Raw genomic sequence first — 15,162 nt, 5'->3', positions numbered from 1 at the left:
TACAGAGGAATTCTAGTAAGTGTTGAAAAAATGAGGGAAATAGAAAATCACCATTAGAACACCATAGTAGTTGCTATAGGCAAGATCCACTGATGGATGCTAAAATAAGAGAGCATGGGTTTAAACAGAAACAGAATATTTAGAATAATCTCAGAATATTTAGTAATTACAAAGAGAAAAATAGTACATTTCAGTAGAGAATTCTGACAGATACTTTAGCCAAAGGATCAAGAGAACATCAGTGTGTTTACATTGACATCATGTACCCCCTGATATGATCACTAAGAAGGGCACACATATACATATGCACATATACACACACAGGGATGGATAGATTTATCCCCAGTCTCATCATGAGAAAACATACAAGCCCAAATTGAGCAATATTCTTCAAAATAACTGGCATTCTACAAAATACTCTCCATAAGTGCCAAGGTCACAAAAGATAAGGAAAGACTAAGCAACTGTCACAGATTGGAGGAGACTATGGAAACATAACTGCTACATGCATTGTGAGATCCTGGATTGGATTCTGGAACAGAAAAGGGACATTAATAGAACTGGGAAAATCTGAATAAAGTCTTTGGTGAATAGTGTTCTACCAAAGTTAATTTTCTAGTTTTGATGAATGATCTATGGCTATGTAAGCTTAGTTAACAGAAGGGGAAGCTGGGTGTAGAGTATACGGGAATTCTCTGTACTGTTTTTGCAATTGTTCTATAAATCTAAACTTAACCTCAAAATTTTAAAAATTAACTGTTAAAAAATACAGCTGTCATGTGTGAGCCTACACTCAGCCTATGCCCCCCCCCCCCATCTCTGGACATAGATATCTTTTCAGACCTTGAGCTTGGCTGGTAAGGAAATTAATTAGCAAAGCAATGAGGGAGATTTAAATAAGTATGGTGAGTAGAGGCTGGGCCCTTTCTGTCCATCCCCACTACTACACCAATACCCCCGAAACACATCCTCCTCACACATCTTGCAGTCTTTAGGTAAAGGCAGGCTCCTCAGAATGATTCTCAAGACCTCTGACATCCCTTCCCTCTCCCTCTGCTGCTCTTCCCACATAATCCAGTTCTCCAAGAACTCGGGGATATTTCATGTTTTGGGGGCTTTGCACATTTGGTTTCATCTTGCTGGAATGTTCTACCCCTCTTCTTCACCTGATTATATATACTTTTCATTCTAGACTCAGCTTTTATTTGTAACATCCTCTAAGATGCCTTCTCTGACACCACCCTCCACCATATAACCCTTTTGTGCTTCCATCGCCCTTTTTTGCTCTCTGCATAACGCTGATCACCTTGTGCTCTTTGTCTGTGTACTTGTCTGTTTCCCCCACTGCCCCCATTATTAGACAGTGATCCTCTCATGGGCCATGACCAAGTCCTACTTTTCTCGTGTCCCAATTAGTGTAGGATGCTTCCTGGTTTGATGAATTGACTGTGATGGTGGCGGGGGCAGGGTAGGAAATGGGATGGGAGAAATATTGTTAAAATCATCAGAGGCAAGAGGAAGCTACACTGAGCCACATGGGGAATTCATATCAGTTAAGTAATTATGTGAAAATACTTAAAATTCCCATAACTTTGTTGTCTCATAACTTGCTGGATAACTAGTTCAAAAGTGAAAAGGTTAAGGAAAGCTTGGAGGAGGTTGCTGTTTGCAGAACGACATTGTTGAGACAGTGATCCTGTGGCATTGCCGTATCACTTTACCAGGATAAAAATGGAGCACCGAGAAATCTCAAGAAGAGATAATATTTGAGCAGAATCTTGAAGGAATAGAAGTTCAAGCTCCTTACAAACTTAGAGCTTTGTAAAAATGGCTCCCGCTTCTGTCCCTCTCTCTTCTTCCGTGTGTGTGTTCTTAACTATTTGGGAGTAAGTTACAGATTTCATTCCCCTTTCCTTCTAAAATAACCACAGCACTATTATCAAAATCAGGAAATTTAACATGACATAATACTATTAATTAATTGCAGACCGTATTTAGATTTCACTTGTTATCCCAATGTCCTTTGTAGCAATTTCTATTTTCTAATCTAGGAGCCAATCCAAAATCACACATTATATTTAGTTCTTAGGTCTTTTTAATGTCCTTTTATCTGAAGTAGTTCCTCATTCTTTTTTTGTCTTTAATAACATTGTCAATTTTTAAGAAAACAAATCATTTATTTTGTAGACCGTCCCTCAATTTGGGTTTGTCACTTTCCTCACAATTAGGTTGCGGTTGTGCAGTTTTGGCAAGAATGCCACAAAAGCAATGTTGTGTCCTTTAGTGCATCCTATCTAGAGCACATGGTGTAAGTTTGTCCCATTATTGGTCATTTTAAGTTGAGCCACTTAGTTAAGGTGGTGTCACTTGGGTAACGTGGTGGTGTTAGATTTTTCCACTGTGAAGTTTCTTTCTCAATAGAGGCAGCAACACGTGCAGAGGCAAAACTGTGTTGTAAAACAGCATGGCATGTTCAAGAACTAACAAATAGTTCTCTGTAGGTACAGTGTAACATTTTTGGCTAAAGATGAGGATGGAGAGTCCCATAAGAACCAGATCACAGAGGATCTTGAATGCCAAGCTAGGGAGCTTGTATTTAATTAGCCCATAGACCACAGGGAAGCACCAGTGGATTTTGAACAGTGCTTTGATGTAGTTAGCTTTGTGTCTTTCTACCTTTCTGGTTTCTGGGTTTGGTTGGCTACCCAGGCCTAAGCAAGTGAGGAATAGTAGGTACATGAGTTCTAGAGCAGAAAAAGTATTTGTGCTTCTTCTGAGTAGATAGAAGAACCATAGCTGGTGCCATTCTCTTAGGCTTAGATGAGAGGTGCAACAGAACTGTTGCTGTGATCCTATACCCAGAAGCCCTTTGTTCTGTTGTTTTATTTTAATAACTTCACTACCAGAAGACTCTCAGCCCTGCTGAAAAACTTGCTCTTAGCTCAGAGTAGCATCAAGGAACAAGCACAACTTTAGAATCAGAAAACCTAAATTGAAATCCCAGCTCTGTCAGTTCTTTGCTGAATAACCTTGAGCAAGTCGCTTTTCCTCTTTGAGCTTTCGTTTCCTCGTGTCTAAACTGCATAGGATAATAATAATGTATATACTTTTTAAGGTTGTTGTGAGGATCAAATGCAATCTCATGTATCTGAATATAAGTTTTAAAATATGATCCAGGTTCTTAACAGAGGCACTGTGACATGTGGTATTGCTGCCCACACCTCAGGCAGTATCATGCCATCTTAACAGATGTTACCATCTCTGATTAAACCAGTGGTTTATGTTCTTCTTTAAATTATATTTTTGAAAAAATCAAAGTTAATTTTCAAATGGAATTTTTATCACTTCAGTGAATGACAAATCAGTATTTTTAATGCACATTAGGATAAATGTATAATTAAGAGTTTAAGCACCACCTAAAATTAGTTTCTCCAATGGGATGCACACACACTTCAGGAAATTGTAGTGGTGGAAAGAAGGTTGGTCTTAATCTGATAGTCTGGTTCTGATATTTAGTTTCTATCACCCTAAGCAAAATACTTCATTTTTCTGAGCATTAGAGTCATCTGTTCCGTGGGAGTGATAATACTAATACTTTCCTCATGGGTTAATTTTACCGATGATACTATCTAACACGTATAGGAGTTTCTTACTCCAGGTGGGGTTGAGGGACAGCACGAGTTTTTAAATATCAGAAGGTGAAATTGGCAAGATGTAAATCTTTAAGATTTGTGGCCCTTTAAACAAAAAGGAAAGCAAGTTGAATTCCTTCCTCACCTCCAAGACACTGAGAGTGGAGTATCAAGTGAGAAATATTCAGTGTTCTATCTGCCAGTGACAGATCTTTGTTCTGTACCTGTGAGCTGAAGCAAAGACGTGTGAGATATCAGTATTGGAAATATGAGTATCTGAAGACTGTCATTGACCCTGGATCAGCAGAGGAGGAATTTTAAGGATGTTTAGAACTTGAAATAAGGTTGAAAGAGAGCTTCTAGACAACAACCAGCGTGCATCTAGATAATATATATCTAGCTGTCTATGTTTCTTGACCCAAATTCACAGCAGCCTTGTAAAGCAGGCTGTTACCTCCTACTTCATATGCCAGGCCCTATGCTTGGTGCTTTAGCTAAATTATATATTATCCTCACAATACCCCGTAAGACAGGTTCCAATAGCCCTCTTTATTCTTAAGTAAACTGAAGTTCAGAGAGATGAAAAAAACTTGTCCGTAATTACACAGACCTGGCAGAAACTGGATTTAGACTCAAGCTTGTATAATTCTGAGTGTGTGATCTTCTAAGACTAAGAATAATGGCTGCTTTAAGGAAAATGAACTTACTGTCAGCCTTTCAGTTGCCACAGGTAACTGTTAGACTTAGAGCCCTTAGCTTTTGAGGCAACCAGCCCTGCCCTAACGACTTTACAGATTGTGCATGTTAATTTTTTTTGGAGCCAGGTGTATTATAGCAAAGCTTGCTCTCACATGATGCCATTACTTCTCTGTTAATATTACCCTCTCCAAGCCACCTTCCACAGTTGCCATCACAAAGATTTTTCAAATATGCCAACATGACCACATCCTCCCCTGCATTCCATCTTATCCTCAGGCTCCTCTGCTAAAGTCCATACTCTTAGCCTGGCATCCAAGGCTCTCTATGATCTGGCCCCAGTTGGCCTCTTCAGCCTTATCTCTTGCTACTCTTCTCTCCCTCTCTCCCTCTCTCCCTCTCTCCCTCTCTCTCTCTCTCTCTCTCTCTCACTCTCTCTCACACACACACACACACACACACACACACACACACGCTTACTTTCAACTTGAAGCTTTTCTGTATGCTGCCCACTCAACCTGGAGCACCCTTTTCCTGCCTGCATAAATCATATTTATCCTTTAAGACTCGGTTCAGAAGTTATATTTTCCAGAAAGCTTTGCCAGACACCAGAACCCTTCTGTAATTGCAAATCAGGGGTTCCTTGTCTGTGCCCCCGTATTAAGTACTCTGTAAACAATGATGGTAATAGTGTTAGTAGTTGTTATTCTTAATGAGGCTGGTACTATTTAAAGTCTGCTTTTTATAGTTAGGAAATGCTAAATAGCTTCTTTTTGTTGAATTACATGAGTGGGAAATCAACTGCAAGGGAACTCTACTGACTGCCTTTGTAGAAAAAGCCAATGAGGTCAAAATTCTGAGTAATTAAAAAACAAAAAACCTGTTTTCCTCATCCTGCAAATTAGTCTCAAACCTAAACTAGAAATAAAAAATATTTTATTTAAAAATGGGAGTATTCTTTTTATCTCCCCCCCCTGCCCCCTTGAATTTATCAAGGCCTTCAAATGCATTATCTTGGTGGGTTATTTGTAACTGTAGGACTATTAATAAGGCTGTCATCTTTGTTGAGCATATTGAATGTATACAGTGTGTGTAGTGTGTATCCAGTGCTTTGGGGGCCCCAAAGTATCTGCTGCCTATGAGCTAACCTGGAATGATGGAAAGAATATGTGCTTTGGGTCCAGAAAGATCGGTGTTTTAATCTTAGCTTCACCAATTACTACTTTATGCTTTTGGCCAAATAAGTTCTCTTTTTGTGCCTAGACTTCTGTGGGCATGCTTCTTACTGTCTTAACTTATGTTTCCTTCCAGCAATCAGAGAAGATGGCATGCCTGGAGGCCGGAATAAGAGCATTGGGCCAGTCCAGGTGAGTTCTAGGTCTTACTCTTTGTGATCTACCCCGAAAGCTCAGGCCTCCAGTTGCTCCTGTAGCTGCTCACCTTGATCCTCTTATCTGCTGCTAGGGGGAGCCATCTTTACTTTCATTCCTGTGAAACTGCTTTTAGAGCCTGGATATGAAAGTGCTTTGAAAATCTTAAATATATAAGATAATGGTTAAAGCTCCACTTGTGATGCCTCAACTCTTCCTAAGGATTTTTACAGAAGATGAATCCAATTCTGGTTCTAAAGCATCCAGAGGATTTTTTTTTTTTGGCCACGCCACGCGACTTATGGGATCTTAGTTCCTTGACCGGGAGTTGAACCCAGGCCCTCCGCAGTGAGAGTGCGGAATCCTAACCACTGGACCACCAGGGAATTTCCCAGAGGACTTTTTATGTCAGTCACTTAAGGTTGTAGTTACTTAGTCTGGCAGAAATCAGCAAGACTACTTTGCTGTTCAGTGTCACTAAAGATATTTCAGCAGAAAGTTCATTGATTGCCTGTTTGTAAAGTAGGGAAGGTAATACCCATTCAGTTCCACAAACATTTACTCAGTATTACTTACTCTGTACCAGGCCCCCTGTACTGTAAATTCAGTGTAGTGCGAAAGACAGATATGTAAACGGACATCATAATACAGTGGGTGATAACAGAGGTTGCCCAGGGAGTACAGAAAGAAGGGGCTTCTTTTCTGTTTGGACCAGAGCCATGGTTGAGGACTGAAGACACTCAGGAAAGGCTTCCTGGAGAAGATAAAGTTTGAACTGAGTCTTCAAGGAAAAGGAAGAATTAGCTATGTTGAGAAGGGGTGGAAACCCAAACATCTTTTATTCCTGCTAGACAGAATAGACTGTAAAAAGGAATCTTCAAGGAATGGCAAGGAGTTCATTCACTCAGGCTAGAGCACTGGGCACATGTTGTGAAGTGGCAGGAGATAAGGCAGATTCCTTGAGTTTGGAATCAGTTCTCTAAAAAGTGGCCTTCAAATAACTTTGATTATAGCTCCTTTAGTAAAGCCTTTGCGGGGCCAGCCTGCATCGCTTGTTCTTACTTGGCCAGCAGAAGAACTTCATCATGATAGAGAATTGGATCTGCTTACGACCCATGAAGTGAATCCTTCAGTACCCTAGTGGGCAGGGACCATGATTCAAGAATTATGGGGGTAGACCAAGAGGCAACTACTAAAAGGTTTTAAGTAGAAAGAGGGATATGGTCAAATTTGCATTTTGGAAAGATCGTTCTAGCCATGTAAATTGTTTATGAGGAGCTGGGTAAGGGTCAGTGAAACTGGTAGCAGAGAAAAAGCAGTTAAAAGGGTTTTACAGAAGTCCAGGCGAGAGATATAGACAGTGTGGTTTTGAAGTAGGACAGTGGTAGTGCAGATTGAGGAGAGGGAATAGATTCAAGAAATGTTTAATAGGTAAAATTGATAGGATTTATCCAATTGAATATGAGGGAATGAGAGAAAGACAGGAATTCAGAGTTGGCTTGAGACATACGCTGATGATGTATGGGAGGGTTTTCTGTCACATGAGCTTGGTACACATATGCACTCAGGTGTGGGGTGTGTGCTGCATTCATTCTCTTTTTTAAATCAAACATTTTTATTCATTTATTCAAGTCATATGTGTCTCTTGCAAATTAATTTATTTCGGTCTCCATTCATAGCTGCTCTTTTTTGTGTGGTAAAAAACATGTAACAGGAAATACACCTCCTTAACAAATTGTTAAGTATACAGTACAGTAGTGTCAACTATACGCACATTCCGTACAGCAGATCTCTAGAACTTCTTAATCTTACCACTGAAACTTTATACCTATTGAACAGCAACTCCTCATTTCGTCCTCCCCCCAGTTCCTGGCAACCACCATTCTACTTTCTGCTTCTAAGAGTTTGACAACTTTTGATACCTCATATAAGTGGAATCATGCAGGACTTGTCCTTCTGTGACTACCTTATTTTGCTTAGCATAATGTCCTCAAGGTTCATCCATGTTGCAGCATATGACAGGATTCCTTCTTTTTTAAGGCTGAGTAATATTCCACTGTATGTATATAGCACGTTTTTTGTTTGTTTTTGCTTTGTGTTTTTTGTTTTTAATTTTTATTGGAGTATAGTTGACTTTATGATGTTGTGTTAGTTTCTGCTATGCAGCAAAGTGAATCAGTTATACATATACACATATCCACTCTTTTTTAGATTCTTTTCCCATATAGGTCATTACAGAGTATTGAGTAGAGTTCCCAGTGCTGTAGAGTAGGTCCTTTTTAGTTATCTGTTTTATATATAGTAGTGTCTATATCTCAATCCTAATCTCCCAATTTTTCCCCCCCCATTCCCCCCAGTAACCATAAGTTTGTTTTCTACATCTGTGACTTTATTTCTGTTTTGTAAATACGTTCATTTGTACCATTTTTTAAGATTCTGCATATAAGTGATATCATATTATATTTTATTTGTCTTACTTCACTCAGTATGACAATCTCTAGGTCCGTCCATGTTGCTGCAAATGGCTTTATTTCATTCCTTTTTTATGGCTGAGTAATATTCCATGAGTAGTATGTACCACACCTTCTTTATCCATTCCTGTGTGGATGGACATTTAGGTTGCTTCCATTTCCTGGCTTTTGTAAATAGAATATAGCACATTTTGTTTATCTATTCATCCATCAATGGACATTTTAGGTTGTTTCTACCTCTTGGCTAAAGTGAACATGGCCTTGGCTGCTGGGAACATGAGAGTGCAGGTATCTCTTCAAGATCCTGATTTCAACTCTTTTGGATAAATACCGAGTGGGATTACTGTGTCATATGATAATTCTGTTTTTAAGTTTTTGAGAAACCTCCATACTGTTTTCCATAGTCGCCACAACATTTTATTTATATATTCTCACCCAAGTGCGCAGGGTTCCAGTTTTCCCCATCCTCTCCAGCACTTCTTATTTTCTGGAGCTTTTTGTTTGTTTGTCTGCTTGCTTGCTTGCTTCCTTGCTTGTTTGATACTGGCTATCCTAATAGGCATGAGGTGATTTCTCATTATGGCTTTGATTTCCATTTCCCTGATGATTAGTGACGTTGAGCATCTTATCATATGCCTGTTGGGTATTTGTATGTCTTCTTTGGAGAAATGTCTATTCAAGTATTTGCTACTTTAAAAAAAATTTTTATTTATTTATTTTTGGCTGTGTTGGGTTTTCGTTGCTGCACGTGGGCTTTCTCTAGTTGCGGCAAGTGGGGCCTACTCTTTGTTGTGGTGCGCAGGCTCCTCATTGAGGTGGCTTCTCTTGTAGCAGAGCACGGGCTCTAGGCGGGCGGACTTCAGTAGTTGTGGCACGTGGGCTCAGTAGTTGTGGCTCACAGACTCTAGAGTGCAGTCTCAGTAGTTGTGGCACATGGGCTTAGTTGCTCTGCGGCATGTGGGATCTTCCTGGACCAGGGCTCGAACTTGTGTCCCCTGCATTGGCAAGCAGATTCTTAACCACTGTGTCACCAGGGAAGTCCCTAGTATTTGCTTTTTTAAATCAGGCTGATTAATTAGTTAATTGGCTGTTGAGTTGTAGGAATTCCTTATATATTTTGAATATTAACCCTTTATCAGATACATAGTTTGCAAAAATTTTCTGGAAGTCTCCTGTTCGCTTTGTCGATTGTTTCCTTTGCTTTGCAGAAGTCTTTTAGTTTGATGTAATCCTATATTTCTATTTTTGCTTTGATGTCATATTCAAGAAGTCATTGACAAATTAGGGGTATGGGATTAACAGATACAAACTACTATATATAAAATAGATAAGCAACAGGATAATACTGTAGAGCACAGGGAATTATACCCATTATCTTGTAATAACCTGTAATGGAATAGAATCTGTAAAAATACTGAATCACTATGCTATACACCTGAAACTAACACAATATTGTAACTCAACTATGCTCCAATTAAAAAAATAAAAATTATTGCCAAGGCCAATGTCAAGAAGTTTTTTCTCTGTGTTTTCTTTTAGGAGTTGTACTGTTTTGGGTCTTATGTTTAAGTCTTTAATCCACTGAGTTGCTTTTTGCATATGGCATAAGGTAAAACTCTAATTTTATTCTTTTGCATATGGATATCTGATTTTCCCAACACCACTTGGTTTTTTTTGTTTTTTTCTGCCGTACAAGGGCCTCTCACTGTTGTGGCCTCTCCCATTGTGGAGCACAGGCTCCGGACGTGCAGGCTCAGAGGCCATGGCTTACGGGCCCAGCCGCTCGGCGGCATGTGGAATCTTACCAGACCGGGGCATGAACCCGTGTCCCCTGCATCGGCAGGCAGACTCTCAACCACTGCGCCACCAGGGGAACCCCCAACACCACTTGTTGAAGATACTCTCCTTTTCCCATTGTGTAGTCTTGGCATCTTTGTCAAAGATCTTTTGACCATAAGTCTGGGTTTATTTGGGGGCTCTGTATGTCTGTCCTGTGCCAGTACGTTACTGTTTTGATTACTTTAGCTTTGTAATATGTTTTGAAATCAGGAAGTGCAAGGCCTCTAGTTTTGTTGTTCTTTCTCAGGATTGTTTTGGCTATTTGGGGTTCTTTGTGGTTTCATATGAATTTTAGGATTGTTTTTTTTTTTTTTTTTTTTTTTTTTTTTTGCGGTACACAGCCCTCTCACTGTTGTGGCCTCTCCCGCTTGCGGAGCACAGGCTCCGGACGCGCAGGCTCAGCGGCCATGGCTCACGGGCCCAGCCGCTCCGCGGCACGTGGGATCCTCCCAGACCGGGGCACGAACCCGAGTCCCCTGCATCGGCAGGCGGACTCTCAACCACTGCGCCACCAGGGAAGCCCTAGGATTGTTTTTTTCAGCAAAAAAATGCCATTGGAATTTTGATAGGGATTACGTTGAATCTGTAGAACACTTTGGATAGTATGGACTTTTTAACAATATTAAGTCTTTTAATCTATGAACACAGGATGTCTTTCCATTTATTTATGTCTTTAATTTCTTTCAGCAGTGTACAAGCCTTTCACCTCCTTAGTTTTTTCCTAAGTATTTTATTCTTTTTTTTTTTTTTCGTGGTACGCGGACCTCTCACTGCTGTGGCCTCTCCCGTTGCAGAGCACAGGCTCCAGACGCACAGGCTCAGCGGCCATGGCTCACGGGCCTAGCCGCTCCGCAGCATGTGGGATCTTCCCTGACCGGGGCACGAACCCATGTCCCCTGCATCAGCAGGCGGACCTTCAACCACTGCGCCACCAGGGAAGCCCCTATTTTATTCTTTTTGATACTATTGTAAATGAGATTGTTTTCTTAATTTTCTCTTCAGATAATTCATTATTAGTATATAAAAATGCAACTGATTTTCTATGTTGACTCTGTATCCTGCAGCTTTGCTGAATTCTTGTATTAGTTCTAATAGTTTTTTGGTGACATCTTTAAGTTATCTACATATAAGATCATATGTCTTCTGTGAACAGAGATAGTTTTATTTCTTTTTGATTTAGATGCCTTTTGTTTCTTTTTCTTGCCTATTGCTCTGGTGAGGACTTCTAGTGCTATCTTGAATAGATGTGGTAAGAGTGGGCATCCTTGTCTTGATCCTGATCTTAGAGGAAAAGCTTTCCGTTTTTCACCACTGAGTATGATGTTAGCTATGGGCTTTTCATATATGGCCTTATTTGTATTTATTCTTTTTATACTTAGATACAATAGAAAGTTTATCCATTGGGGAGAATTCTTAAGCATTTCTTCAATGAAAAACCTTCCTCACTATTACCTAATGTTTTTTGAGTACCCTCTGTGGCTCTCTCACCATGCCAAGGGATCCTCAGTCATTTACATCTCCAGACTCTATGTTCTCTCCAGAATTGAGGAGGCTGATGCTCAGAAAAACCTATTTCATCTGTCATTGCTTTTGGGTTGTTGATACTGGGCATATAATTTTCCTTTTAGTCTTTTACTGTTTCTAGGTGGTGTGTTAGGAAGAGAGAGCTGTTATCTCCAAGTTCTTAACCGTGTTTAATTAAAAATAAGAAGTGGGCTTCCCTGGTGGCACAGTGGTTGAGAGTTTGCCTGCTAATGCAGAGGACGCGGGTTGGAGCCCTGGTCTGGGAGGATCCCACATGCCGCAGAGCGACTAGGCCCATGAGCCACAACTGCTGAGCCTGCGCGTCTGGAGCCTGTGCTCCGCAACAAGAGAGGCTGCGATAGTGAGAGGCCTGCGCACCGCGATGAAGAGTGGTCCCCACTTGCCACAACTAGAGAAAGCCCTCGCACATAAATGAAGACCCAACACAGCAAAAATAAATAAATAAACTCCTACCCCAACATCTTTAAAAAAAAAAAAGAAGTGATAGAATTTCCATTTATTGAGCACCTATTGTGCACCTTCACTTAATAACTTTATCTTAGATTAACCTCCCAAGTCTGTCTGACTCAAACCTGTATGCTTCTTTGCTCCAGCACCCAGAGAGGGAATCATGAGCTATGAGGGAAGTGGTATTATCTCCATTTTACCAATGAGGGAGCTAAGGCTTAGAGAACTTGAGTGACTTGCCCAACAGTAAGTACCCAGCTAGGAAATGACAGATGAGATTTACACCCAGATTCAAGCACTCCCAACAAGTTCCATCCCCTGTTCAATGCCTTAATGATTGCTTAGTGTCCCATGAGACCCTCAGGGAGAGACAAGTACAGTCCAACTTTGACTTCCAGCTGGAATAAGCTTGATTTTACCATAACTGGCCCTTTTTACCAAGCTCAAGTACTTCCATGACCTCGACGTTCTGGTTTTGCTCTCACCACCGTCACTGAGGCTGCACATTCGGGGCCTCAGTAGATGGCTTGTAATTTGATGGCACCATTTGTCTTCTTGTGTCTTATAAAATGTAAACAATGATTTCAGTGTTCTTAGGACCTCTAAGAGAAAAGATTTGGGTTTTTTTGCTACATGTGACTGAATAAAAAAAGACAAACCCTCTAATTCAATATGCAACCCAAACTATTTAAAACCAATCACTCAACTTGAACACCAGTTAAACATTTCTCGTTTTCCCTCAAAGTCCTCTGTGTTGGCTAACTTCCAGTTCTAAATGCCTATTTATATCTATGATTGGAGCAGCTCAAGGTTCCCTCACAGGCAAAGAAGTATGTAGGTTTGTGTCAGACAGACTTGGGAGAAAATGTCCTCCCAGGCTTTCCATAGGAACAAGAAACAAAAATTCATCTGGCTGTTTTTCCTCAGCACTCACTCTCATTCTGTGTGCTGACTTTAGCCAGCTTGGCCTCAACTCTGGATTAAACACTTTAGAGAAGAAGTGTGTGTCCACTCCCTATATGGCATAGTAGCTAGAGCATTGGACTGAATACTTGGCTACTTTGGCCTCTTCCTCAAACTCCTGCTCAGACATGGGCAAGTCAATTTGCTTGTCTGAGCTACAGTTTCTTCTTTTTTCAGTAGGCTTAGAAATGTCTTTCTTACTAAGAAATCTCATGCAAAGGTATATAGTCAGTACTTAGTAAGTGGACATTTATTCATTTATCCGACATGCATTTATTTGAGTACTGCTTTTTTCTAGATCCTGTCATAGCCTAAGGTCTTACAGAGGATATTTTTATGATACATTACCATAGGTGCTATAAAAATAACAGTAATAATCAGGATATCATTGTCAGCCTTCCATAATAGTTGTTATGTGCTAGGCCCTTTTCTAAACATGTGAAAATATATTAATTTAATCCTCAAAACAGTCCTATGTGATAGATATACTATTATTCTCTCCACTATACAGGTGAAGGAACTTAGGTTTAAATAGTTGTATGACTTGCCCAAGATTGTACAACTAGAAAGTGGCAGAACCTGGATTAGAACAAAGGTGATTTGAGTGTAAAATTCAAACTCTTAACCGTTATGGTATTCTGCCTCTCTCAGAATACACAGAATTATGAGTGGATAAAAGAAGGACCTAAAATTCTGTCTGCGCTTAGTAATAGAAGGATTCAAAAAGAAGGTGACATTTGAATTGGGTCTTAAATGGCAAGTAGGAGTTTGTTATTGAAGAGTGGTGTTTCAGCGGCAGGAAAGAATAGACTAAGGACAAAGAGGAGTGTTGAGGAACCTAGAGGCTTTGTGGCTGGGAGGAGGGTAAATGGACAAAAGGAATGCCATGGTGAGCCATAGTGCTGGCAGGCAGGCAACCAAGCTGTCCTAAGATTAGTGAGAGAGAGACCTGGAGTATGTGGGTGGAGGGGAGGGAATTTGGCTTTCTCTCTAGAGTTCTAAGAAGCCCCATGACGTTTAAATAAGTTCTCAGTCCTAAAGAAGGAACACCCAGTCTAACATATATCAATTCCTTGTCAAAGATATCGGAGGAAGAGATCGAAAGGATTATGTCTGGGCAGGAATTTGAGGAAGAGGCCACTCACTGGAGCAACCATGGTGACAGCGACCACAGTTCCCCTGGGAACAGGGCTTCAGAGAGCAACCAGCCCTCACCAGGCTCCACACTGTCCTCCAGGTGAGCTTCAAGGCAAACCCAGCATCATCTAGGGATCACCCAAAAAATGGACCCACAAGCAGCCTCTGAGCTGGGCTGGGTATTCCTGCCAGTCCGTCTCAGCCATTGCACTCTTGCTTCCTCAGTCTTTTGGGGTTGGGGTGACGATGATGCAAAGCAGCATTTTACAGCCCATTTTTTAGCAAAAGACCTTGAAAATGTCAGCAGTCTCTTCCGCAGATTGATAAAGTGCTATAGCCACTATCCGTGCCCATACATTCTTCACCTAACAGAATAACATTTTAATTGTAGCTCTTTTCTCTCACTTACTTTATCATTTAAAAAAAAACCACATTGACAATATCGAATTAAGTTATCATTTCTCTGCCTCAGCAAGAGTGAAGATTTTCACATTATAAATTTTAGGAAACAGTGAAAACTTTTCAAGTTAGATTTGCTGGTGTCATGAAATACCAGTTTGAAGACTCTTGGTTCTAGAATGATATCTTAAGTTAGTTGTTAGGTGTAAAATACAGCCATCAGCTACCAAGGAAGATTTTCTTTCTCCAGAAATCTTTATTTTAGGACAGGGGTTGAGAAACATTTTTTATAAAGGCCAGATAGTAAATATTTTAGGGTTTGCAATCCACACAGTCTAGGTCTCAACTACTCAGTTCTGCCATTGTAGTGTGGAAGCAGCCAGAGACAATATGTAAATGAATGAGTGTGGCTGTGTTCTAATAAAACTTCATTTACCAAAACAGGCCATGGACCATAGTTTGCCAGCCCTTGTTACAGGAGGGGTCATCTAGGTAAAACTAGGTGACTGTTAGATTTCTCCAAGAAAGATGGGGAAGATAAGAATATTCCTTTCTCTTGATATTTCATTGTAACTTTCATTCATTCGTTTGTTCCTTCCTTTGAATGTTTAGGGAGTTGTTGCCACATGCCAGGTTCTTTGCTAGGTGCTGGATTTGTTTTGT

The 15,162-nt window shown here is 40.4% G+C and overlaps 1 protein-coding gene and 1 non-coding gene across 3 annotated transcripts in view; one reads left to right on the top strand and one right to left on the bottom strand.

Moving 5' to 3' along the window:
- Nucleotides 1–15,162, top strand: part of NR6A1 (nuclear receptor subfamily 6 group A member 1) — a 174,273-nt gene that overhangs the window by 142,335 nt on the left and 16,776 nt on the right. For both annotated transcript variants that reach the window (XM_024762789.1, XM_024762788.1), the window contains exons 4-5: nucleotides 5,640–5,695; nucleotides 14,046–14,200. In XM_024762789.1, the coding sequence (XP_024618557.1) occupies nucleotides 5,640–5,695; nucleotides 14,046–14,200 (211 nt within the window). The remainder of the gene's footprint in view (nucleotides 1–5,639; nucleotides 5,696–14,045; nucleotides 14,201–15,162) is intronic.
- Nucleotides 6,012–6,084, bottom strand: TRNAE-CUC (transfer RNA glutamic acid (anticodon CUC)). Its single transcript has one exon. It is a non-coding gene; the product is annotated as a tRNA-Glu (tRNA).

Source organism: Neophocaena asiaeorientalis, unplaced genomic scaffold (genome assembly GCF_003031525.2).
Source record: "Neophocaena asiaeorientalis asiaeorientalis breed wild unplaced genomic scaffold, Neophocaena_asiaeorientalis_V1.1 scaffold78, whole genome shotgun sequence".
Lineage (NCBI taxonomy): Eukaryota > Metazoa > Chordata > Mammalia > Artiodactyla > Phocoenidae > Neophocaena > Neophocaena asiaeorientalis.
The sequence above is the reverse complement of the archived record's forward strand: the minus strand, read 5'-3'. Positions and strand labels throughout refer to the sequence as shown.